Consider the following 27497-nt stretch of genomic DNA (forward strand, 5'->3'; position numbering starts at 1 on the left):
CCGGTCATAACGTGGCGTCCTCTGTGATGTAATTTCGTAGCCAACTACCCTACCGTCGCTACCGTGTTCGTCTTGCAGTCTGGCCGGCGTGTTCGGTGTGTTGGGCGTGCACTGCGATCCGCGTGAACGGCGCGTGCTGTCCAGGGCAAGAACAACGATAGAGTAAGGGAAGGATATATCTGTGACTGCAACCCGTTCAGATAACCGGCACTTCACTAGGATATTCAAGATCCGGGTTCGTCCATTACATCCGTGTGCCCTCTCACAACGTGTTGTTCTCTGCTCTGCCATGATCAACACGGGGTAAGTTGTTAAACTTGGCTTTGGCATCACCGCGTACTTTTTCCTCGTAGCGCGATGCGCGGAGGTTGTGAACGTGCCTCCCACGGCTGCCGCGGCGGTTGTTAGACGCAGTCACCTAGTCAACAAAGTAAGCGTGTCATTCCCCGAAGATTCGCAGTGCATCTCAGGTTATCCGTGGTTGCGGGGGCCCTGACCTTGGTGCAGATTCTTTCTTGTTCATGATCACGGATACTTTGGCTGTGACAGCTTTTTCCTCGTAGCACGGTTCGCGGAAGCCCTTAAGGGTCCACTGACGGCTCTGTCGCGGCTGACGTTAAAACGCCGTCACCTTGGAAGCAGAGTGAACCTGTCGTTCTCGGGGAGATTCGCAGTCTTTAGTGCTTGAAAACATGCAATCGCGTTCGGGACCCGGTCTGTCGTTAACAATTTTTTTTTCTTGCTAGATTTACTAGTGGTATGAGCCCGCCCACTGGCGAAATGCGGGAAGCGAACGGTGACTAGGAAGGTGCAGAGGCTGAGGTGCGAGCTTTAGCTGGTGTCTCTGGTCAAGTGAAGGAAAGAAGTGCGTAAGCTTTTGCCGCAGGTTATTAGCAGGTACGGGAAGCTTCACTCCCCCTTAATTCCCAGTACACCTGTCGTCTTGGGCTGTTTTTGTTTTTTTTTTCCCTTCGATGCTGTAAAGCCCCAACCACATGGAGCGATTTTGCAAGCGGCTAGATGCGGCGCGACTAGCGACGAACTATTTTTCGCCGCGGACCAAGTCGCTCATCGAATCGCTCGGTTCTGGGCCGCCAGAAACAGTCGCTCGCCTCCCGGAAGTGGTCTCAGCGACTAGCCAGAGTCCCTACGTAAGCACGCAACCTCCGGTTTTCGAAGAGAACGGGGGAAAGATTTTGCAAATCCACGCAGACGACGTTTGCGGTGCAGCGGCAAAGAAAGCTTTGCGTGGCAAAGCTTGTGTACACGCTGAAGCAGAAGCAAGAAGGCTCCCGCTCACACTGGGTGAGACCCGTGTGGGAAAAACGACGTCAAGAAAGCGAATTCTTCACGGCGTTCATGTTGGAGCCGAGAAACGGGGCGCAGAAGGAAAAGCGTGCGCTATCGCTGACCCAAACCAGTTTTAGAGATGTAGTGAAGTGCAAAAAGCAAGGTAGAAAGGCGTAATACTTTTTAGTCATGCTTTTTATGACAAATGAACAAAAAAAATGTTTGCAAACAACCAGTGTACCAAGCGCGTTACTATGCGCAGTGCGGAAACATCGAAATCGCCATCCTCAGTCGCTCGAGCCGTCGCTGTCATGTGGTTGCCTCGGCGAGCGACTTCGGTTCGGCCACTGCGGATCCTAGTCGCGTCGCTCGTCGCGTCACTGGAAAAATCGCTCCATGTGGTTAGCGCTTAAGAGTGCAGTGGCCGCGTCTAATTCCTTCCCTGCTACATTTTCTTTTTCTTGGCAAGACTTCTTGCTGTCGAGCTTCGTGTGTATAAATGAAAGTACAGGCTGTGGTGTTTGCGAAGGACGTACGAAGCACCGGCAACACCACCGTACGAAAGACATTTATTGTACACAACACGTCGAATATATATATATATATACATAAAGGACAGACGCGCCCCCCGGGGGTGAAAGACTACAAAGTAAAACCGAGACTGAATATAACACAGGCAAAGGCAACTTGCATCATGGCAAAATACGAGTCGTAGGAGGAGCGCCAGAAACTCGTATACACTCCCCTCGACATGCCTGGTTATGCTCGTGTACATGAGGACTGCTCATTGTTGCCACTGTACGCACCGTCATTTTCTTTCTTTTTAATTTTGCACTGCTGGCATCAAGTTTGATGGCAGAAATGCTGGGATTGGAGCTTTTCCATATATTGTGCTCTATTTGAATTTCTCAATGCTAAAAGCACTTAGTTGTTCGTGCAGCGTTTCCCGAGGAGGGCGCTATGGGCTGGCATCTTTTGAGGATAACTCTCCACGGGGGCCGAGGGAGCCTGGCAGCAAAGATGGAAACCTTGGCCCCCCCCCCCATTACCAGTCCTGGATCGTCCCGGGACACGATCCGGCACTCTATTTTCCCATGTATTCCTAGGAGACTTGCGGTCCGAAGGCAGTCCTCGGACTACTCGCAGACCGTCCAGGACTGTTAAATCGAGGAGGCCTTTTGTGTGCAAAGGCGGGATGGTGCTACCCACTGAAAGCAGCACGGACTGTTGACAACAGTGTAGCCTCCACAGCGCTGCACGTAGCTTGTGGAATGAACTTGCACATTGCTGGGAGCTTGCAATGAAGGGCAGCTGTCAGGTGCAGCTGTGAGTGTGTTCAGAGCGCGGTACAAGTGTGTGAGGCACTGATGGACGGAGGGGGACACGCGAGATTCCCTCGTACGGAGCGTCCCCTAGCTGGGTCAACAGCATGGCCAAGGAGCGTGCGGTCTGAAGCGTGTCACCCTGGTCGTTTGCAGGTGAAGGGAGGAAACGGAGCCGTATCTCCGTTGAGAGAGATTAAAAATTACCTCACATGAAAAGTGCAACGTTACACAATTGTCTTTTCATTGAAAGTACAAGAGGGCTGCCAGAAAGCCACGCACAATATTCACGCGACAAAAATTGCTCGATTTATGAACCATAACCGAGTACGAAGAGCACAGGGAGGTGGGGTTGACGGAACTGGCACGGGGGCGTTTCGCCCGTGCAATTATGTGCTAAAGTGGTGGCGCCTAATGGTCCACATCAGTGAAAGTGGGGCCCGCAACGGTGGCTCAGTGGCCAAGGCGTAGTGCTGCTGAGCCCAGAGACGCGGGTTCGATTCCTGGCTGTACACTGGTGGAGGCGAAAAGCAAAAACGCCCGCATGTTGAAATGCTGGTGCACGTTAAAGATCCCCAGGTGGTCTGACGTAATCCAGAGCCCTCCGCTACGGCACGCCTTATGGCCCAGGTGCAGCCTGCACAATCAATCGGTGAGAGCGTGGCCTTTTCTCCAACACAGAGTTTTCACCTTATGGTGGTCGCCTTTGTTGCGAGGTGGCTGCCTTTTTTTTTTTGACTCCTGAGCGAGGCTGGAGGATTGCAAGCCGGGTGCGCTATGCCACATTAGATCGTCATGTTTATTCTGTTCCGGGTGAGATGCGCAGAAATTGTGCGCATATTCGCATGGCCGCATGCGTTGCGGACATTGCCCTGAAGCACAATTTTAACACGGCCAGCGAGTTTGCATACTCGTGTGGCAAACTGGTCGATGGCGTCTGAGCCCGATATAGGTCTCCATGAACAGCTTGCAACTAAGCTGCAAGCGTTGTCGCTTGTACCCCCTGCAGGTATTTTGAATCGTCCTTCGTGCTGTGTTTGAACATCGCAAAGTAGGGATTCCTGCTTTTGGTTTTTTTTTTTTTTTCTCCTATCACTAAAACGGGAAAAGTACAAATGAGTTGGTTCCGGTTCATGATTCTTGGGTTAAAGAGGGGGGAGGGGTAATTCGATGTCTTTCGTGCATTGATAGCGGCACTGGGGTGCCGCTGCTCGGTGGTGCTTGCTTTAGCAGGCTGGTTACACATATTTCAAGTTGGCAGCAATTCACTCAGTACACAGTTTCGAGTTGAACTGTACGTTCCTCTTAGTTAGAATGTTATGAGAAGTTAAACGGTGCTGACAATGCATTAGTGAAATGAAGGAAGGTGGGTTAAAAATGAAAGACAAACGACCCTGTGGTGGGGTCTGCTTTGCAAATGAGCCAACGCCACCGTGCCCGCCCCTTGGCAACAGAAATCCCGGATGAGCAGTGCGCATTCGGTGCTTGCTTGATGACATTGCCACGATCCCCTCGACACTTCCTAACTGTGGGACCTGAAAATGTTGCGCACATTGTCGTAGACGGCGCAGGTGATAGCCACATTGCATGGGGCTGTGAGTGGGGGGGGGGGGAAAGGCGAATTGCCTGCCCTTTTTGAGAGAAGAATTTAGAGGAGGAGAGGCACTTTTTGATTTCCCTTGTCATATGCAGGACACAGCAGCGACAATGTGGGTGCGTTGATGCGATCAGACAGCAGACGGCTTGCGCCATTGTTTTAAAAGTGTTTTTGGCTTGTTGAAGACACTGGCAGAGGTCCTGGGGCACGAGCAATCTCTGTAATGGTGGAATGAAACTGCTGTGTTTTAGTGACGATGATACAGGGCACCAGCTGCCAGTAGCACTATTTGCAACATTCTCCTGCTGGCACGAGAAACAGTGGAAGATGCTGAACATTATGCGACAATTTAATAGTTTTCAGTTGCCATGCAGCCCCCCCTGCCTTTATTGTAGCTTACCCTGGGCAAGGGAGCGGGAGATGATAGGTGTGACATTAAGGGACAAGAAGAGAGCGGAGTGGGTCAGGAAACAAACTCCTGTTAAGGACATATTAGTAGAAATTAAGAAGAAGAAATGGGCGTGGTCAGTGCATGTAATGCAAAGGCAAGATAACTGCTTGTCATTAAGGGTAACAGAGTGGATCCCTAGAGAAGGCAAGCGTTGTAGGGGCAGAAATTGGTCGCAGTTAGCATAGGACCGGGGTAGTTGGAGATTTATGGGAGAGGCCTTTGCCCTGCAGTGGGCGTAGATAGGCTGGTGATGATGACGATCCTGGTTTGAACCGACAGAGCGCATGGTGCACACACGCCGGAAGCATCAACGGAAGCAGCAGTGTGGACTGCTTTGGTGTGGTTGACACGGGTATGACGTCGATTGTGATGGACCACTAGCACGACCCTGAGCACGAGTGTTTTTGCCATTGGCTACAATGAAGGCGGGGCGGCATCCCCACAAATGCATCTGTGTGTTAGTGATACGGTGTTAGTGCACCAACAGTGTCTCAGTGTATGGATTGTGTGTCATTGGTGAATTCCCTGCTGCACAGGCCATTTCTTTCACAAGCAAAATAAGTGATTTTGTCATTGATAAAGGACGGCCCGGTTGTCTAATTTAGCATGCAGGCCTCCATTATAGTTCCCATCCTTGACCCTCCTTGTGTGTGTTTAAAAGCTCAATACCTTCTCAATGTATTCTTCCCACTGACAGCTAAACTCCTAAGCTTGAAAGGGTGAAAACGTTTGCAGCGCAGCGTGTCTTGGGGAAGTCCGTTAGAAATTTCACGTTCAGCGCAAGCCACTGCAGAAAGTTTTTGAAATTGGGTGCAGTGGAGCATCGGAAGGCTTGCCCCTGTTTACCCTCGTACCACACCCAGACTGGTATCCCCACAAAGATGGTGCTGCCACACCTGGTGCCCACTCGAATGGACCGTGCACGTAGGGGGCATGAAACGGGCTGCGAGTTGTGATTTTCCATAAGGCCTGCTGAGGCATTTTACGCTTCAGTCGGCTTAGTGCAACTGAAACTGAAACACATGTGCTGTGAGCACGGGACAGCTGTGCGTTCGTTCTTTTTTGCTGTTTAGTGCTGGGCTTGAGGTGTGTTCTTTCTGAAATTACACTGCAATGGGGGCAGTCTACTCTCCTCTTTCATCGTTCTTCTTCCCTGCCCCTGTCAGTGCACTGTCCTTGTGTGTGGGCGAGCGACTGGAGGGAGGAGGAGGGGACAGTGTGCGTGGCTGTCAGGGTTCCTTCCCTCGAGTTTGTGCAACGTTGTGGCTTCGCTTGCATTAAAGGCCTGCCACAAGTATCGCGTGCCATGTGGTTTCATGGTTGGTGGGGGTGATTTATGACTGTGGACTGCGAATTTTCCATTCAAGATGCAAGGCGTTGCTTTGAGTTGGGGAAGTGCCACTTGCTAGTCAGCACCACTATGTGTTTTTTTTTTTTTTAATTTTTATCTTGGTTGACTGCAGTGCTAGCAGTCATTGTAACTGAAATGGGAACAGGCCGGAATTTCAGGCCCGGATCAGGCTTGGCCTTGCCGCGTAACATTGTGCGCCCAACTCGCCCCATCTAGTAGGGGGCTGAGGGGGTGCGCGGTATGACCTCCTTCGCCAAAAGTGCTATAAGCTTGCACAACAGACCCACCTTGTACACCGTTTATTCAAATTACGACCTGTTTTGGCTGGCTTCTCACTACTGCCGACTTCAAGCTCGCTTTGTCGAACGCTTCATGAAGTGGTCGTTTGTCTGTTAGGGACGCCAGTGCTGAAAGCCGGCTTTTTTGCTCAAACCTCCTCGCACAGGGCGGCACCACTGCCCCGTCTGGTGCACCGCTCTTTACTTTCTCTGCACGGCTGGAAATTGGAGCAGCAGATAAGTTCGCAGCTTTCCACTATGCACGCTGTGCACCAACACTACAGGGGTGTCAGTGCAAGCTATCACGCCTCCTCCGAAGGAGCATTTTGTGTTACAGATGCCGGACGGCAGCTCTTCTGCCTCATCAGCCATCGAGAGCTGCACTTTTGTCAGGCGAGCGTGTTCTTGTCCCGTGCAGCAAGCTGGCGGGTCGCACCCTGTTCATCACAGGCGCGAGCCGGGGCATTGGCAAGGAGATTGCCCTCAAGGCGGCGCGGGACGGGGCCAATGTGGTCATCGCGGCCAAGACAGCTGAGCCACACCCGAAGCTGCCGGGCACCATCTACACGGCCGCCAAGGAAGGTGGGTGGCCCCCCTTCGTCCACCGTCAGTTTTCGCACGACGGTGGCAGCCAAGGCCCAGAGCAGTACGCAGAGGCTGCACTTCCCTGAGTTCGCCACACGAACCCAGGGGAGAATATGAGCCCAGCATGGCGGAATGACAGCTGCAGGTGTTGTGCAGCCTTCTTTCCAGTTCAGCGGCTGTGTGGTGGTTTGTGTCACCCTGTCCACGTCTCTGCACTTTCCCGCTGCTTCACCCGCCTGATAAGATGTCATCTGGAGTTGGCATGTTTGTCTCTTCCGAGCGGTGCATCAGGAAGATGAACGATCAAGCACCTGTGAAGTGCAGTGTCCAGCTTTGTAAAGCGCCTTGCACATCGTGTCGGGGGAAAGCACAGAAAAAAGGCTGAGGCGGTTGACAGTTGGTATCCCAGAACTATAGTTATTTATTAGGATTATTTCAATGCCTGCAAGGCCCATAGCGGGTTACCGAAAGGAATGGTTGTTCAGCAGCGTATTGCAGATCTGGTGATACGGGAAGAATGGAAACAGACGGTGGCATTAATACACACAAAATGTAAGTACAAAAACGAAAATGCCTCAAAGGAAGTATCACGCTGTTATACAAAATTCAAAACTACAGTTAATCCAGTACAAGGAAATTCTCAACAGCCGTTTAAAAGTGCGGATGTCGGCAGTAGTTGCAAGTAGGACAGCAGGTCATTCCGTTCTGTCAGTGTTGTGGAATATGTGGGGTTCTTAGCCGGCTCACCGGCATAGGCCGCCCCACTAGCTCCTGGAGCATTAATCACGTGAGATCCCGCATCCACGGCCGCCCAGCGAGGTTTGCCGATATGAGAACACAGTAGAATCTCCCAAAGCATGCGAGCACAAAGCTTAATCGCGTTCACAAATCACGCCGTGCAGTTGTGATCGTGGACGGGAGGCACTCACGGCACGCGACAACAGTCCTGACCTCAAATTTGTGGTCCGCCACGGCCACGCTGTTTCGCCAATGTCACCCAGACCTGATTTCTGGTGTCACTCTCTCCATTTCCCACGTACATACGTTCGCAGCCCTACCACCCGGAGCGGTGGTGCCACCTCTCAGGGCACTGCTGAAGTAGCTGGACTGGTTTTTAGCCCATCACGTGTCTGCATGATTCCCGCAATGTCTTCACAAGAAAGGAGGGATAAAATAAATTGGTACGAGCTAGAGAGACATCTACTTGTGGGACCGGTACGAGAGGTCAAGTTTGAGGGTGCAAGAAGAGCTCGTTGATAATTCATGTTTTGATGGTAAAGTTTGTAGAACAAACCTGGGCAAAGCAGTTTCCTATGTAAAGAAAGAAAGGCCAGTTGGGCCGCTATTTCGCGGATGATGCACTGCAAGTACGATGATAGTCTGTTGGTTTAATAAGGTGTGCATTGTGACTCTGTGCCGATTCCAAGGTGCTCGAAAGACCATCAGTGCCCTTCTCCAGTATTCAGCAGGCAAAGGCCTCGTGTAGCAAAAGTTTCAGCAATGAGGGCACTGTGGAAAAGTTTCTGTATTCGGCATTGTTAGATATGTATTCAGTGTGCTTCTCCCTAAATAAATTGGTGGTTACCGTATTTTCGCACATATAACCTGCACCAAAAATGCGAAAATTTCAGTGGCGAAGTAGGGGAGCGGATAATACGCGGTGTTTTTCCTTTAGCACAGCTTCACGGCAATGCACGTTGCGCTGTGAAGCTCCTACGCCGTAACACTGACTAAGCCTTCCATGGTAGCGATAGCACAAAACATACAAGGAAGAAAAAACAAGAACGAGCGCACGCTGACAACTGAATTTTATTAGTGAATTGTCACTTTTGCCCTGCAGGCAGTGTATTCTACTTGCTACATATACGCTTTTTTGTCTGTATAGTACGTGATGTGTTGCTTGAGCAGTAGCTTTGGTGCAGCCTTTCCTGTATCAAATGTGCGGGTAATACACGAGGATTTTTTTTTTACCCCCGTTTCAGGCGGTGCAGATTATTTGCAGGGGCAGGCTATACGCGCGAAAATACGGTAGGTATGTGAAGTCGTGACTATTTATAAGACATTACTTTGTCTAGCACTGAACCAACGAGGTGATAGTTGTAAACAGTAGTGCAATTTACATGATGTGAAATTCTGCTTTTGCATTTGTTAAAATCTGGGTGCACGTTTCATGGAGCACACCAAGCATAAACAGTGCCAAGGTCAGTTTGAATTGCTGAAGCATCAGCTCTAATAGAAATTGTTTGCCCGAGTAAGGGATGAAATGGAGCGCAGGATACGTGGTCGGGGCGGGAGCACGAGCAGGCTCGTGCAGTTTGGTTCTCTTGCTTCCATGGGAATCACTGGGTGACGAACGACTGCTCGTGGTTAAAGAACTCTCTGCCACACCTGGCCACCGTATATGGGACCAAAGGCCGATTGGTGGGCACGGAACCCAACGTGCCAATGTTAAATGCAGGGCGTGCTGTCGGTGGCATCACGTGCGAGTGCAAACATAAACTCGGCGTAGCGCAAGTTACTTACTGGGCGTAGCGTAGCGATGGTGCGACCGAAAGGAATAGAAATGTCGACTGAAATATTTCACAAAGATGAAGACATTTTTGCTCTACGTATGGGAGCCTTGTTCACAATGCAGATTTTAAATGTTTTTCGTTTTTGTAAGGTGTTTTGGTTGGCCATCTTGCTCTCTTTTTTCGTGACACATCCAAAGTGGGCCTGCAGCAAACCCTTGATTTTAGGACGAGGTGTTATTGGGACGAAGAGATAGGATTTATGATGGGGTGATTTTAGCCCTTTCAGCTATCGAATTTTTGTGTCAGGTAAAAAGGTTTTCCTGCCTCTTTTCGTAAAGATTAGCATTCTGCAGGTTTACATACGAAAAGTGAGAGGATAATACAAGTATTTAATAATTTACAGGCATGAAAATTCATTAGATCAAGAGGCAATTAATACTTCCCTTTTGAGGAGAAAAAAATTTTTTTTCCTCATTTTCTTGAAAGCAACAATACCGTGCGCTTACACACAATATAGAAAGCTGGTAATGCGGGTATTTATAGATCCTCTTACATTTTGAAGAACCAGGATTTCCATTCCCTCACCCATCCTGTCATGCTTTCTCTGCACCGTAGCTTTTTCTTTTTCGTAGTGTGCAGTTCCGCGGAAATGCAACAATGGTGATACCTATTGCAAGAGCATCCCCGAAGAACTCTTCCCCAGAAAATTAGCAGTGTCGGTTTTGTTCTCGAGACTTCAGAAAATATTTTGTGCAGTGTCGTCAATTGACGACACCAGGGCCAGAAGTTAGGATGGAGGGATAGCTCCCGGACGGGGTTAATTTTAGGGGGGCAGGATGATAGTTCGGGTAGGGCGTCGATGCGGTTCCACCGAGGACCGCAGGTGGGTTGCTCAAAGCCGCGGCTACCGCCTCGGCTGCCGAGCGCTGGTGCCGCGGCAGGTGCGAGGCCTGCTGGCCCCTTGACGCAGTGGAGGCCCTGGGCGGGCGGTGCCTGCCGTGCGTGGTGGACGTGCGCGACGAGGAGCAGGTGGAGCGGGCGGTGGGCGCGGCCGTGTCGCAGTTTGGGGGCATCGACATCCTGGTGAACAACGCCAGCGCCATCAGCCTCACTGCGACGTGTGACACGGAGGCCAAGCGCTACGACCTCATGCAGGCCGTCAACGCCCGGGCCACCTTCCTCGCGTGAGTCCCTACCGGGGGTGTCCTGGCTTCTGGTTTGTTGCTCGGTGCCCTCCAAATCTAGCCCCGCCCCTCTGCAACGCGTCTGGTAAGCCTTGAGGGGGAAAATAATTGAATTAAGGAATAAACCTTCCGTTTCGTCTGCTGTACAGAAGTGGAGCCTTCCTGCCTGGTGCAAAGCACAAGTTAAACACGGCGATAGGCTTCACACAGTAAAACATTCTGAACCACTGTTATTTACGGATAAATGGCTACACGTGTTGATTAACACAATATTTTTATGCGAAAATTTACTCAATTTGAGAAAAAAATAACGGTGAGGATTGCAGGGATTCCAACCCAAGCCGTTTCAATGTAAGCTAAAGACTCTACCTCTGCCTTAACACCATAAAAATCAGATAGCGGGCCCTCCTTAGCAGTTGGTCAAAACAGTGTGAACCAATGGAAGGCACTATGCACTTTTTCTTGTATATAGTATGATGCCCCCAGGGTGCTTTCAAACACAACACGTAACACCCCCACACCAATTACACGGGGCTCACTGACTCCCTGGCCCACGCCAACAGGAGCGGTGAACCGACGTCGAGCGGCCTATGCAGCACTGTTCTTGCAAATTGCATTTGCGAACTTGGGGGGCAGCATTGCGTTATCCCCCTCTTGAGCAGAAATTGCCACATGAAGAAATACCATTGTCGTAAGGGCTGATTGTGAGTTATGCTAATAGTGCATCTTGCTTTTGAAACGGATTATGGTTTGGTTTGCATAGCTGCGAGTCGGATCAAATACCGTATTTACTCGCATAATGCTCGCACCCGTAATGGCAGCTGCCAAAACTTGGATTTCTTGTTTCCTTGCATAATCCACGCACACTCAAAATTGCAATGCTGAAGGTTGTCCGCTCGCGAAACCCACCTGGTGCACGCACTCGGACCATTCCGTTTGGCGGACCGCGCGGTGTATTCACGCACGCCAGCAGCAGCAGTCAAGAGCTCGCTTTCCACCATTTCAAGAAGTTTTACGTCGCTTTTTTCTGTACTGGTTTCGGTGCCGCTTTGCCATGGGGCAGTACGCCAGTTATACAGCCACTTTCATGCTGAAAGCTACCGAATACGCTATAGAGTGCGGCGACCGCACCACAAGCAGGCCCTTTGGCGTCTACGAGGTCAGCGTGCGCTACTAGAGACGGCCGCACGAGGAACTGAAGGTGACCAACAAGAAGCGCAAAGTTAAAGGAGCTGCGGACTGACCTGGCTGTCATTCCAGGTGGCGCGATGTCCATGCTTGCTCCAGCCTCTGAACGCGTCTTTGAACAAGCCATTCAAAGATATCGTTCGAAGGCTTCACGCAGAGTAAATTGCAAGCACGCTCTGACGCCGGCCGGCAGGATAAGGAGACCGTCGGTAGAGATGCTGTGCAGCTGGATTTCAGAATTGTGGGGAATGATCGCCGCAGACGTTGCCGTCAAGAGCTTCAAGAAGACGGGCACATCGGAGGCTCTGGATACGACTGACGACGACCACTAGGTGTGGGATGGAGACGAGGCCTCTGAAGGCGACGTGAAATCCGGAAGTGACGACAAGGCAGCAGCCAGCAATGTTAGCAGCACTGACTCTGCCTGTGACTGTTCCCACTTGGGTACCCAAATACCAAACGGGGGATGTTGAAGGTGGCTGGCGGCCACCTGCAATGAATAAAGTTCTGTGCTTCAGGCCCACGTTGACCCTGTACTTTTATTACAACGGTAAGTCCTGCTTGCAAATAAATAGCTTGATTATGTATAACACCTATTCAAATTTCATTTAAAGGAGTACTGACACCAAATTTGGATGCCTAGAAAACAATATGATTGGCTTCAGTAGTTTGTATACGTTCCTGACAGAAAGTTTTGCAGCAATCCGAGGCTGGAATCGCGTCGAAAATCGCTAATACGTGTCTCGGCTGTGAGCTATCACAAATCGGCAGCACTGGTGAAATCGCTCTCGACGTGACGAAACGTCTTCTGGCGTTTCCGGCCGGTTCAGTGTGACATCATACAGTCATTTTCAGAACCAGAAATGATAGCCTGAGCTGCTATTGTTGGGGGTCTTGTTTTGGCCGGAGGCGTGAGTGCGATACCCATGATGCCGCTGTGGACACGGCTTGTTTGCGCGCTTTGCGTTTTCCACGGCTTCGCTCAAGCTTGTGGCCGGCTCATGGTGTTCCCTTGCACTGGTGCCGAAAACTGGGTGCTGACTTGGCTCTGCCAAAGTTCCGCTATGGCAAGCTCGTGGAATGCAAAGTACTGCTCAGTGCAAGCCTGTCCTAGCAAATCGATGAACGGCACAAAGATGCATTATTTTCCACGTGGCGACACGCAGCGCGAAACGTGGGCCGAGTTTGTGCGCGGCGGTGGCCGCAAGAACTGGCCGCCGAAGCCGGCGAGCAGAGTTTGCTTGCGGCTCTTCTCGGATGACTGCTGCCTGCATAGCCTGAAGTTGACAGAAGGGGCTGCAGTACAAGCAGGGTGGAAACACTTCGGCAGTTTTAGAAGAGGGGAAGCTGGCGTTGGGGGGGCCCCCGGGAAGTTAGGGGAACTCAAACGCAACATGCTCGTGCGCAGCAAATTGTAGAAGAGGGGCGTCCCCAACAGCCCGCAACCAGCTTGTGTTGCTCGGGTCAGCTCGGGTGATGGGAACTAGGCTTAGCATCATGGCGGATATTTGATTCGGAAGATGATCGGTGTAACATTAAGGGACAAGAAGAGAGGAGTGGGTCAGGGAACAAATGCATGTTAAGGGCATATTAGTAGAAATTAAGAAGAAATGGACGTGGGCAGGGCATGTAATGTGAAGGCAAGATAACCACTGGTCATTAAGGGTAATAGAGTGGATCCCTAGGGAAGGCAAGCATGGCAGGGGGCGGCAGAAGGTCAGATGAGCAGATGAGATCAAGAAGTTTGCGGGGATAAATCGGTCGCGGTTAGCACAGGATCAGGATACAGTCTAGTCCACTTATAACAATATCCAAGTGCCAAAGAAATCACATCGTTATAACCGATGACTGTTATATGCGGGTTGCTAAGTAAAAAGACATAGCATAGCTCAAAGCATTTTATTTGAAGGCAAGCAAGGGTGTACTGCTACGTATTTGTGGGAAAGAAGCCATACTCGGTCAGCTTTGTTTGCTGCACATGAAGCTAGCGCACATCTTTTTCAAGAGCATCTATAGGTGCTTCACCTAGCTGAGCGAAGGGTTCTTGGTGGAAACGGAAGTCCATGAAGGGATATCATGCGTTGGGCCTCCTGGGAAGGTCCTACCTGAGTAGACTGTGCAACCGCGTCGTCAGAGTTGTCGCTGCCACCGCTGTCCGCAGCACTTATTCGCACAATGATCGCCTCTTCATGAGGCACTTAGGCGTTTCCAAAACATCGGCCCTGACGTCTGATCTGCGGTAAAATGGGCATAGTTGAAGAGGCACCCAGTCAAACTCGAAGCAGCAGGCACGGGGACGGGGCGAAAGTGGCTGTATCGGGGTGGAAGGACAGCTGCTCCCCTCCTCCTCTTGCTTCCCCGTAAGCTGCGCAGTTGGCTCGTTTTCTGAGGGGTGGACGGGATGCGAGGCGCATCGCGGCGCATGGTGTTGGCGTGGATAGTCGGCGGCACCTCTCATTTTCGGTGCTTGCTGTAACCCGATTCAATCGTTATATCCGATATCGCAGCACTGGAGCATTGCAATCAGCGGTTTATTTTCCCATGGAAAGCATACAAAAGCGGACGGTGTCATAGCTGTTCATCATTATATCTGATATATTGTTATAAGCGGTATCGTTATAAGTGGAATCGACTGTAATTGGAGACCTATGGGAGAGGCCTTTGCCCTGCAGTGGGCGCAGACAGGCTGATGATGATTATGATGATCTGTGCAACTATGAATGGCAATACCTAACAACTTTTCACTACACGATCATCCCCTTTCTCGCATATGGAACTTTATTTTTGCGATAATTGCCATTTGAGCGATCAGTGGTCGAGACATCTGCCATGGCCTTTTTGGTTCTTCCATGCAGGTAGCGCCATCCTTCGGCCGCTCCCCGCACCATGCGCCGCGGAGCCCGGTCGGACTGCCGAGCCTCCGCGGCCGGTCAGTGTAGGCTCAACATTGCGGCAGATATCTGATCACCGCTTTTAAAGTCAGCGCTGGTAACAATCCCTAGCGCAATTTTTCACCACACTAAAATCTACTTTCTCGCATGCGGAACTTCTTTTTAGCAATCAAATTGATTTGGAAGAGCGGCGACAGACGTTTGTAGCGTGGTACGTGCCAGTTAGAGCTGCAGCGATATTAAAAAAACACGGGTTGCAGCGACTCACCCGAGTCTGACGTTTCAGACAACATGTCGACTGTGCGGGCGAGTGTGGACTATGTGCAATCGTAGAAGATGATGCGGCAAATGTCCCTGACATCACGGCGTTGTGATTGGCGTTAGCACTAGCCATTTCTGCGGCCACGAAACGTGATGTAACGCCGTCTGGTCATTTGGCGCATAACGACCGAATTTGAAACTGATTAGAATAAATGCGTTATAATTAATTCTATGCTGGCCGCTGACATATTTTGGTTCTATGTTTGTAATTACTGGGCCAATGGGTAGTTCTTGCAGCATAAAAACCGAAAGCGGTAAATTTGGTGTCATAACTTTTTTAAGCTCGTTTTTACCCCTCGAAATTTTTTTCCCTGCACAATTATCACACCCCCTGCCTTCGCACTGATTTTTCCAGAAAGAAAGTGCGAGGGTTACGTGAGTAAATATGGTATTTACTGGTTTGCAATGAGAAAACTGAAGTTTGTCACTTTTGAAGCATGCTTGATAACTAGCCTTTAGGAGAATAAATAAGACGCCCATTTAAAAGGGTTTGCAAAATATTTTTCTCTGGTGAAACAAGCATACAGAAGCTATCTTGCTGCTTTCTGCTTTATTGGTGGTGGCACGTTTTATAGAGGGCAGCTTTCATGGAATGTGCTCACATCGTGCTTTATTGTATTAGTGCAGGGAGGGCTTACCTCTGTATTCTGACGAGGTACATGACATGATTGAAGGGACACTAAAGGGAACCACCAAGTTGTTTTCGAATGAACGCCTGACCTTCCCACAGCCATATTAGCGTTGATTCGGTACTGAAAGGCTTGAATTGCTGAGAAATTGCTCACCAAACAACGTATTTCACGCCCTCATTTCCCTCGCAGGTTTCATGAAGCAAACAGTGGCTTCAGTGTTGGATTAAAGGGACACTGAAGAGAATTTGCCACACTTCTCCTTTTGTTTCCATCCCATAGACAGGATCAAATGAACACACTTTTCATCGTTTATCTGCTCGATAAAGCAGTACTTATTTTATAAAGCCTCAAAGAAGAAGTAATACCATGCGAAGTTCACGGCAGCCGCACCAACTAACATCAGTGACGCCAATACAAAGCGCTACGGGATTGGACGATGCCTAAGGTTAGAAGATAAACCGGTTTCGGTTCTGTGAAATAACATGCTTGGCATCCGACGTTATCGTTGGCTGGGCGTTCTCGATACCTCAGTACGCTTCGGCCATGTTGCCGCTGTAAAATGCGTCAGATAAACCTACCAGCATGGCTTGGAATCGTTAACAATCACTAGCCAAGGCGTACACAGTGGATGAAGGCCCTCTGCATCACCGGAGACGCTCAAATGCCATGCGCTTTTCCCCCACCTTTGGATGTTGTCTGGCTCTTGCCTGTACCATAAGAGGTGTGTTCGCACTCTTGAGTCACTGAGGGTAGATTATCAGTGGGAACACACTCACTCCACTTCATTGTAGCTTGTAGCAGAACAGAATGCAACAACAGGACATGTGGCAGCAGAAATTGCGAAATAGGCGTGTTGAATGTATTCACTGACCACGCACAGTGTTCACGAGCTCGGAAATCTGCAAGGAACAGTATTTTGCAGAACTTTGAGCCTGTAGTTCTACTTACGGAAGTTCATTGCGACGACCACCCGGTCAATGAAGCTAGGGAAGTGGTGGGAGCACACAAAAGCAACCTTGACTAGACTCTTTCTGCTGATGTGGTCCAGTTCTTTCACTGCCTGGAGAGTTGCAGTTCTCTAGACCGAAGCGCGAGTGGTCGGCTAAGAATGTTATTTTATTTATTTTGTTTATTGGATACTCAAAGGTCCGAAAAGGCATTACAGTCTAGTCCATTTGTGACAATATCCAAGTGCCAAGGATGATGGAGGTGAAAAGCCAAAACGCCCGTGTGTACGAGGTTTTGGCACGCGTTAAAGATCCCCAGGTGGTCAAAATTAATCCGGAGCCCTCCACTGCGGCGCGCCCCATCGCCTGTGTTGCGTCGACGCGTTAAACCCTACAATCAATCAATAAATCAATCAAACCAAGTGCCAAGGAAGTCCCATTGTTATAACCGGTAGTTGTTATAAGCGGGCTCCCCGCAGGGGGCACCTTGTGTACTCGAGGTGTTTTGGTGAGTCACGCCACCACGGTCCCGAGCTCCACAGGGGTTCCTACTGCCGTGGGCACTTGGTGTCTTGCAACACCACGGACCCGAGCACATGCCCGTGCTGTGCGCGGCTGAACCGTGTCCGGGGAAAAGCATCCCGGTGGCTGAGGTAAAGCCGGAGTTGTTTTGCACCTTCACGGCACCCCGGTAGAGGCAACACGCCACTTTGGCCCCTGCTTCTCGCAGACGGTGCCCCCGGTCTGACCCGCCCGGGGGAACCAGCCAGTCGCCTTTTCCTGCCTCCCTCTCGGCTCTTTCACCTTCCTGTCTCCTCTCCTGCCCCTGTCCTGTGATCTCTTTTTTTCCTCATTTCCACACATTTCCAGGCGGCGAGGGTTAACCCTGGGCAAGGAATCAACCTTGAGGACTTAAACAGGGTTATAGTAGCAGCTATGTATGGCTAACGCGCATCTAGCGCGTTCCCAGGTTGGGCTCGGTGGTGGGCGGCCAGCATAGCTGCTGAACTGATTTCACTTGTTATGGCAACAAGATTTTCGGCATCCCATGATCGTCCTCCAAAACGGGGCGCAACGAAGCATTCCAGCAGTTTTTCACTCCGAAAAAGTCAGCAAACTTTCTAAAGTTCCACGTAATGCACTGTGAAAAAGAAGGCATGTCAATGAGACGTCTGTCACCATTCTTATTAGTCAAAGTTTAAACGAATGAGCTAGGCGGCGGCTATAATGTAAAGCAAGTTGGGAGGCGGTGACCTTCTCTTAGAAATACAAGACGCAGCTCAGTGTGCCAAGTTGACGAAAATAACCACTGTTGGTGACAATCCTGTGAGCATCACCCCCCACCGATCCATGAACACTACCAGAGGTGTTATCGCTGATGAAGACTTTCTGAACTTGTCTGAGCAAGAACTCCTGGAAGGGTTTGAGGGCCAGAATGTTGTGAATGTTCAACGAATCAAAATACCTAGAGATGGGAAGGAAATTTCGAGCAAGCATGTAATCCTCACATTCTCGACCAGTGTACTGCCCGAGTCTGTCGAGGCAGGCTATGTTAAAACCCCTGTCCGTTTGTATATTCCAATCCCCCGACGGTGTTATAAATGCCAAAGATTTGGCCATGGTTCATTGAGCTGTCGAGGCAAGGCAGCATGTCCAAAGTGTAGCCTTCCTGACCACTCATCTGACGCCTGTGAAGCTCCACTTCACTGTGTAAACTGCAAGGAAGAGCACGTTGCGTACACACGCTTGTGCCCGCAATGGAAGAAAGGAAAAGAAATAATTGCTCTGAAATATAAGGAAAACATTACCTTTAGGGAAGCACGACAGAGACTGTTCCTGACACACACTAGCTTTGCCGATGTAGCGCGACGGGGGGCGGCGCTACACTCGGTTCGAGTTCCCCTTGGAACCCTCCCAGCGAGGTCCCAAGGGACACCCCAAGCCCCCTCAGTGTCGGTGGCTAAGGCCACTGCACATGCCACAAAAGAAGCATCAAGGGCTGCCCCAGCACCCCTTGATGCCAACGCTAGGCCCCTTGCTGGCACTGCAGTGCCGGTCCCTGCTGAGAGGCAGGCTGCCGCAACCAGCCAGCCTAGCCCTACTGTCAAGGCTTCGCAAGAAGCCATGGGCACAACGCCAAGCTCTCCGGTGCGCGGTACGCCGAGAGGGCGCGGCACGTCGCTTGACTGTTCAAAGAAAAAGCTACCTAGGGTCACGGCTCCTGGGAAGGTGTCTTGAGCCTGGGAGGGTGGCAGCATGGCACTTCCTTAATCCTTGTTCAGCATAAGCTGATGGTAGCTGATAATGTAGCCGAATAGAACTGCAGAGGCCTCCTGAAAAACTTGGACGATATCTATGAATTGCTGTCACAACACGAAATAAGTATTATGTGTCTCCAGCAGACGCACTTGAGGACGAACCAAACAAACTTCTTAAAGAACTACTCTGTATTTAGTAAAGACAGGGATGGCTGCATGCACCCCTCTGGAGGAGTAGCGATTATCGTGCAAAAATCAGTGCCATGCCAGTTCTTACCGCTACAGACCAGTTTAGAGGCTGTAGCCATCCGAGCCATTATCTTTAATAAACTGGTAACAGTATGCTCATTGTACATACCTCCAGACTACGGGCTCTCCAGTATGGAGTTTGAAACATTAGTTGATCAGCTGCCACAGCATTATCTGCTAGTTGGGGATTGTAATGCTCACCACCCACTCTGGGGTTCTGCATGCACTGATGTTAGAGGACGCCTCTTTGAAAAGTTTCTGCTATCGTCTGGAGCAAGCATACTTAACAAGAAAGACCCAACATATTATATCACCACACATGCCACGTACTCTTGCATAGATCTCGCCATAGCCTCTACGGTTCTGTTTCCAGCAGTCCAGTAGAAGGTCATTAATAACCTGTATGGAAGTTACCACTTTCCAGTAAGCCTTAAGCTTTTAGACAATAAACAAGACAACACTCCATGCCCACAAAAGTTCAAGGAGGAGGCCGCAGACTGGAAAAAATTCAAAGAGCTCTCTGAGTGTCAGTATACACTTATAGACAACCTTGGTATTGATGAAGCTGCTGAGACTCTGACCACCCATATAATGGACCTCTCCCTGTATGTAAACACCGTGACGTCACGAAGCGTACGTGCGCAACGGGTGGCGCCTGCTGGCGGCCGCGAAATGCGGTGGCAGTTGGCAGAACGCGCCTGCGCCACCGCCCCGGCCTGGCCGCGCAGCGCCCGAAAGGAACGGTTCGGACCGTCGCTGGCCGCCTCCATTACATGGGGGGGGTCTAGCTATCCTAGGTGCGGCTGTCGCACCTCAACCTCCGCAACACTTTTGTGTACTGTACGGTCAACTGATGAGTAACGCTTTTGGATAATCAGTGCGCGACAGAACTGCCTAAACGAGTCATTCTGAGGGCTGGTTCTCTTGCGACCTAATCTTGCTCTCTTTGCGTCGCCCAGAGACAGTGGCGTACGCACAATTTCATGTCGAGGGGAAAAAGCATGAAAGGATTAAAAAGTAAAATAAGCAGCAATGAAACAAAAATATAAGCAAAGGCCAAAAATTGTTCCAATAAAAATATCGCAATGATGTGCTCTACGTAAGTGACTGATTTTTTGTTACCTTTTCCGCAGTGAAATCGCGAAACGGTTCATCGTTCTTGTGAGAGTAACATAGCAGCCACATATGGTAAGTGCGTATAGATTGCGGCAGTGCATGGCACTGAAATAATTATCGGTAGTCATTATTTCATGATGGTTAAAGTTAGTATCCTTGTACGCCCGCTGCTTACGCCAGCGTCGGGAGGCCGCAACAAAAGAATACACTCACTGTGTCCGTTCGCTTAGGGCAAACAGATTTCCCGAGTTTTTCCAAGATGCGAGAGCGGTCCATCTTGCGGGGAAGGCGCGATGCTACATGTGAGCACGGCAAGCATCTCGGTTTTGCCGCACCCTGATCAAGGTAAAAATTTATTGCGCTTACAAGCAATGAATCTGCCTCTTTCACAACCCCACTGCGCATGCGCAATCCCCTAGCGGCCAAGTCCCTAAGCAGTCCGGCAGGGGCAGCAGACGACATTTCCCACAGCTCCCGCACAAGCGGGAAGGGGTCGTGGATGTATTTACATCGTTTGATTTTTTGTGTGTGCTCGTTGTGCGTGGAACAATGCCCACAACTTGTGCTGCGTTCCGCTGTAACTCGGAGTGCCGAAAAGGGAACGGGGTCGGCTTCTATCGCTTCCCATCGGCCGCATGCGATCGGACACATTTACGACTGGTGCACGCGATTCGCATGCGACTGATAGTTGCGATTCATCGTTAGGACCTGTTTTGGCGTCGTTCGCTGGTCAGAGGAGGCTCATGACGTGCTACTGGCAAGCCAGATGCAGTCGTGCCATCGTTGCGACCGTCGTGAGGCCACAGCCGTGAGAGCCCGCCGAGCCCGTAACCGGCTTGCGTTGCTCGGGTCGGCTCTGGTGGTGGGAACTTTAGGCTTAGCATCCTGGCGGATATTTGATCGCCGCTATCTGTGCAACTGCGAATGACACAACCTGTAACACAACTTTTCACCGCACTATCATCCCCTTTCTCGCATGTGGAACTTTATTTAAGCTATAACTGCCGTTTGAGCGATTGGTGACCAGGGCATCTGCGTAGCCTGTTTCGATGCTTCCGCACAGGTATCGCCATCTCTCGGCCGCTCGGCGCATCGCGCGCCGCGGCGACCGGTCAGCGTAGGCTTGCATCGCAGCAGATATCTGATCGCTGCTTTTATAATAAGCCCTGACAACAATCCCTAGCACAATTTTTCACCACACTAACACTTTCTCGCATGTGGAACTTCTTTTTAGCGATCAGATTGATTCAGAAGAGCAGCGACAAGCAGTTGCTACCGTGGTTTGCGCCGGTTCGAGCCGCTGAGTGTGCCGAGCTGGCAGGCACAGCCGGTGTGTGCACGGACTGTTTCCGAAGGCAGAAAACGCTTCACGATTGCTTGCTTTATCCATTTCTTGCGAACAAACGCGCGCAATCTACAAATTCAGCTCAGCGATCACCGTAGTTGACCATGGAGCAAAAACAGTGGGCGGAGCGATGCCGACGACGCATCGCATGCGCGCATCGGGCTATGTGTCTCAAATTCACGCATACGACAGTCGTGGCGACAGTCGTAACGATCAGTCGCATGCGAATCGCGTGTACCAATCGTACATGTGTCCAAGGTCGTGTGCGAACTGCCGGCCTTTGTTGCGCTGGCGATCGCAGATCATGCCAGACGACTCCAAGTACTGCTCGCTCTGCTGCTCGGACAGCACACGGATCTGTCCAAGATTTCTCTGCCAGCCCTCATTCAGTGATAAGAAGCCGCCTGGTGTTATGTGATGACCAGGGGCTGTCACCTTAAGGCTTTATAACACCAACACAGAAGAAAAACTTCGTCTGCTCCTCTCCGTAATGTGGGATTGCCCTGCATACAACGAGAACGCAGCCGGAGGAAACGCCGGCGAACCCTGCCGCTTCAACTTCCGCTAGGCACGCTAGGTGGCAGCACACCGCAATGAAAGAGGCGGATTCCGTTCGTCTTGAACAGATACCCCATATTACCCAACTTGTCATGGTCGATCTGGGGCAGGCGCTATCGTGGATCCTTCGTCGAAACATTTATTTGGTGTCGCCTAAGCAGGTGAGGAATTCACTGTCTTTTTAATACACTACTCTACCTCCTCAAAACATGCCAATATTTCGCAGCAAGAAAATTTCCCTCTGCCTCCCAGCCCTGGCACTATTTTACTGAACCAAATTTCTGATGGTGCTGCATGACAGCAGGTGGTTGACAAACAGCATCATTTCATGGCACTGATCAGCGCGGTCTGCCATTGTAGACGGTATGACTGCGCTTTGAAGAACAGCAGAAGTTCGAGAATGGGAAATGTTGCTATGAGTAAGAGCAGTCCACGCGGCTTTGGCTGCTCTTCGTTGCGTTTTGTGCATCCACAGTACCCGCCGAATTTACCTCTTTGGGGATGCGGAACTGTCTGATTCCGCTGATTCTGCTCGCAAGATTTGCGTAGCCGAGAGCACGGCAGCCCACCGGCATCAGAAAAGCCAACACGTAAACAAAAACTCCACTTTTGCGCGCGTCTAATGCAGCCTCACTTCATAGGCGCCGCGCGCCGGTCCGAATGTTTTGCAAACCACCCGCCCGACCACACCCAGCACGTGCGCTCTCCGTGACGTCACGGCTGCCGCGTGACGTACCCTGGAAGAGGTCCATTGAAGCTGCACTGAAATCCATACCCCAGACTTCTTCTAGTAGGGTTACAAAGCCAAAACCTTGGTGGAATGATGATTGCAGGCAGGCCTGTAAGGAACAGAATAAGGCATGGGGTGTCTTGCGCTGGTGCCCAACGACGGAAAACTTGGTACATTTCAAGCGGGCAAAGGCCAATGGCAGATGGATATGGCGTATTGCAAAAAGAGAAAGCTGGAATCGTTTTGCATTATCAATCACATCATATACTGACACGCGGAAAGTATGGAGGAGAATCAAAGCACTCCGAGGAAGTAACACTCTTACGCACCCTTTGGTCAGCACAAGTGGAGACACAATACCAAACGAATGCCCTAGGCAAGCATTTTGAGTATATATCAAGCTCAGCTCACTATTCAAATAACTTCCTGAGACACAAGAATGCAGAGGAACGGAAGATCGTACGAGACATACGGCAGTCTGAGGTAGGGTATAATTGCCCCTTCACTATGCAGGAGCTTAAAGTTGCGCTCACCACTTGTGGTAAATCATCACCAGGTCGAGACCGAATAACATATACCATAATTAAGCACCTGCACGAGGACACGCTAGAAGCGCTCTTACTGTTGTTTAACAAGATCTGGCGTGCAGGGCAGTTTCCAAAAGTGTGGAAAGAAGCTATTGTGGTGCCGATTCTAAAAGAGGGGAAAGATCCATCACTTGCAACTAGTTTTAGACCGGTCGCTTTAACCAGTTGCTTATGTAAGGTCCTAGAAAAAATGATTAACCGTCACATCTATTTTCTTGAGTACCATGGTATTATAGACAATTGCCAGGCAGGTTTTCGCTCTGGTAGATCTACAGTAGACCACCTAGTGGCTATTGAATCTTAGATGAGGTATGCATTTGTTCATGAGCAGCATTGTTTATCAGTTTTATTTGACCTCCAGAAAGCTTACGACACAGCCTGACATTACGGTATTCTTTGTGATCTGTGCCGCCTTGGAGTTTGTGGAAACATGCTGAACAGTTTGAAAGGTTACCTTTCGGAGCACACCTTTCAGGTTCGGGTTGGAAACGTCCTCTCGAAGATGCTCGTCCAAGAAAATGGAGTGCCGCAGGGTGGTGTGCTTAGCTGCACCCTTTATATTTTGTTAAGATGAATTCCTTAGGAACTGCACTGCCTCGCTCCATTTCCTACTCACTATATGTCGATGATGTGCACATTGCCTTTAAATCATGTAACATGTCCATTTGTGAGAGGCAAATCCAACTAGCTGCAAACAAACTTACAAAATGGGCAGATGAGAATGGCTTCTGTTTTAACCCAGAAAAAAGCACGTGTGTGGTCATCTCTAGGCAGCGTGGTATCCGCCTGGATCCTGTTATTAAACTCAATGAAACACCCATAGCAGTAAAAAAGGAGCACAATTTCCTTGGGATTGATGACAAACTTTTGTTCATTGCACACCTCCAACGCCTTAGAGTTAAATGTTTGGATACAGTCAGAACACTGAAAGTCCTCTCACACCAGTCATGGGGTACTGACACAAAGTGCCTATTGGCCTTGATCAATAGCCTTGTGAGGTCCCGCATCCACTACGGGTGTCTTGTTTATCAATCTGCTGCGAGAACAGCACTAAAGATGTTAGACCCTGTCTACCATCTTGGCCTTCGTCTGGCTACAGGCGCTTTCCGAACGAGTCCTGTTTTAAGCCTGTATGTGGAAGCCAATCAGTGGTCTCTTGAGACACAGCGGAAGTACACTGGGTTGAATTATGCTCTAAAAGTGCCATCCTTGACCGGACACCCAAACAGCACTCTAGGTAACCAGGCTATCAAGCTTTTTAAAAAGCGACCTGCCATGGCTGAGCCATTTCTTTTATCGGTGAGGGCACTGGCCACAGTCCTGGGAATATCCTTCACTGACGCTCAGAAAACCAGCTTTGCTGACTTTGTCCCTCCATGGGATCTCTGCCCTATCTCTTGTGATCTCTCTTTTGTGACGATTGACAAAAGAACCGCTCCAAAGGAATTAATTATGCAGCGTTTTTTGCTTTTGCAGAACAAGTACAGAGCATCTGAGTTCTACACAGATGCCTCCAAGTCAGCTGGTGCAGTATCATGTGCTGCACATGGTCCAAACTTTTCCACGTCAAAGACTATGCCTAAGGCCACATCCATTCACTGCTGAAACACACGGCCTTGTAATGGCTGTAGAATATATTATTCAGAACAATGTCCAAAAGTCAGTGATATTCACTGATTCTCAAAGTGCAGTGCAGGCTTTAGCGTCAGGAAAGTTACAAAAAAATCCAGTCTTTAATCAATAACTGCTGTGCTCAGCCCACACAAAAACTTGAAATCACAGTCTGTTGGGTCCCAAGTCACTGCGGCATAGCCGGAAATGAGCAAGCAGACAGGAATGCTGTAACTGCAGCTCTTCGGAGTGTCCTAGATATTCAAAGCGTCCGGTACGAGGATCTTAAAACGTACGTATGAAAGAGGCTGCGCGACCAATGGCAGGAAGATTGGAATGGGCAAACAGCAAACAAATTGCACATGGTAAAGCCCAAGTTAGGTAGATCGATCCCTGAGAAACGGGACAGGATCACAGAGGTTAGTCTCTGTAGACTGCGCATAGGCCATACCCATGCTACACATGCGAACCTATTGAAAGGAACAGAACAGCCACGCTGCTTGAGGTGTGGAGGGTCGCTATCAGTCATTCACGTACTGGTAGAATGCAAACTACCTGAATCGCAAAGAAAGCTCCATTTTCCAGAATTGTACACACGCATGATCCCTCAACACCCATTGCTGTTTTTATCAGACGAGCCACTTTTCTGTGTTAACCGTGTTTTTAAGTACCTCTCAGGCGTAGATTTTTTAAGGTATGTGTCATATCACCCGTGAGCCGAGCCACCATCGCACGCTAGAACCCGGTAGGGCCTCTCATTGCTGCTGCAAAGACGGTGGCAAGGGGTGCACGTAGAAAATCCCTGTCATAGTGACAATTGTTTTTACTTGGCCCTCTACACGAATTCTTTTCTTAACAGAAATTTGAGATACCTTTTATTACATATTCTGTACTTTATATTCCCACTTGAATAATCCTCACCATGGTACTGGCGCTCTTTGGCCTTGATGCCCTTGCGCCAAGAAAACCTAACATCATCATTATAAGCGGGTTGCGAAATAAAAATTTTAAACAGAGCCCAAAACATTTTATTCGCAGACTAGACGGCTCCGGCACGGTTAGGCTTATTTCGAGTCGGCAAAATGCATTTTCAGATGAAATCCCTGTGGCGCTGGTCGCAATTTAGACGATACTTTTTTCACCTTTATTAATGCCCACAATTATTAGGGATTTCGACATTCCTCATCTTCAGTAGATATCTAGTTGAAAGGCCTTTGTATGAAGAATTTGACAAGCTAGCCTTTTGTCTCGATTCCTGCGGTATCAATCAAAGGATGGATGGTGCATTGGCTTTGCCATTTGTATCAGGCTCATATTATCAGGATACTAACCTGCGTCACTGGACAGTATGACCAATATCTCTTTACGCTAACAAGCTCATATTTTTTAGGAAACCCCGATTCCCTAGAACGGCTTGCAGCACTCCCAGAAGTATTCACGCTCCTACAAGTTGTCAACAGAGATATTAACAGTGCGGCTATATATTACGAAACATAAATGCGTCCGTATCACACCACAGGAATTTTCCTAATAATAGTGAACTGGCTGGCACAACAGAAAATCAGAAATAATCAGAACAAAATCAAAACAAATTATCCGTTGTGCATACACGTACTTCAATAATATAACACACACGTTCAGTTTCGAATTCCTCAAATATTAAACCAGAACATTACAAATTCATTATGCGGGCCTCCCAAATACATTTTAGCGCACAGCATAACTTCCTTTTTCAACTGACCTGTGCGTTTAACTCCTTTGGCAGTTGTGGCAGTGGCCGGAACTGCCATCTGTGCTGCCAGTGACCAAAACCAAAACTGGTTGAAAGAAGTGCAGCGTAACTATTTCTGTGCTGAAAGCTGATCGGTTTTTGCTTGATTTTTATTTTTTTTGTGGATTAAAAGGTATTGTTTACAGCACAAAAACGAAAAAGCTAAAATTTGGTGTCAGTACTCCTTTTTAAAGCTTCATAGCAGTTTTTAGGGGTGCAAATGGAGACAAGATTGCTCTGTTTCCGATGTGCTGTGTAGAAAAGAAAATAACATTAAGGGTGAAAAAAAATCAATTTTGCTTATCCTTTTATTAGAAAGCAGAGAGTATGTCAGTCGTATACAGCTGGGCTTTGTTATCTAGGGGACTGTCTAGCTGGATTTTGCAGCGCCACTTACTTTTTTGCGAATGTGTTGAGGTTGCCAGAGTGGAGTTGGCCTAGTGCCAAAAAGACGAGTGCAACTCCATGAGTACCCGCTTAGCGGCAAGTCACCGGTGCATTGCAGGAAAGCCCATCACCGCTAGCAAAGAGACCAGGGGCGGGATTCTCGAGTTTTGTCCCTTTTGCGTCCCTTTCAAAAATGTCCCTTTTGGCGAGCCCTGATTGGCTAAAAGCAAACAACCGGAAGTGACGTAACGCAAGCGCGGCAAACCTACTGCCAACTTTTATCCATGCTGCCAACGTCCGCTTCTTAACCGGAAGTACGTCACAATGAAAGGGAC

The 27497-nt window shown here is 49.6% G+C and overlaps 1 protein-coding gene across 1 annotated transcript in view; it reads left to right on the plus strand.

Annotated features, from left to right (window-relative positions):
- The first annotated feature begins 54 nt into the window (after positions 1–54).
- The window catches only part of Hsdl2 (Hydroxysteroid dehydrogenase like 2), a 59893-nt gene continuing 32450 nt past the window's right edge, over positions 55–27497 (plus strand). The window contains exons 1-3 of the mRNA XM_077692937.1: positions 55–303; positions 6708–6871; positions 10358–10571. Coding sequence (XP_077549063.1) covers positions 290–303; positions 6708–6871; positions 10358–10571 — 392 coding nt within the window. The 5' untranslated portion in view covers positions 55–289. The remainder of the gene's footprint in view (positions 304–6707; positions 6872–10357; positions 10572–27497) is intronic.

The sequence above is a fragment of the Haemaphysalis longicornis genome, unplaced genomic scaffold (assembly GCF_048455015.1).
Source record: "Haemaphysalis longicornis isolate Haplotype H1 unplaced genomic scaffold, Haemaphysalis longicornis Haplotype H1 scaffold_12, whole genome shotgun sequence".
In the NCBI taxonomy this organism is placed as follows: domain Eukaryota; kingdom Metazoa; phylum Arthropoda; class Arachnida; order Ixodida; family Ixodidae; genus Haemaphysalis; species Haemaphysalis longicornis.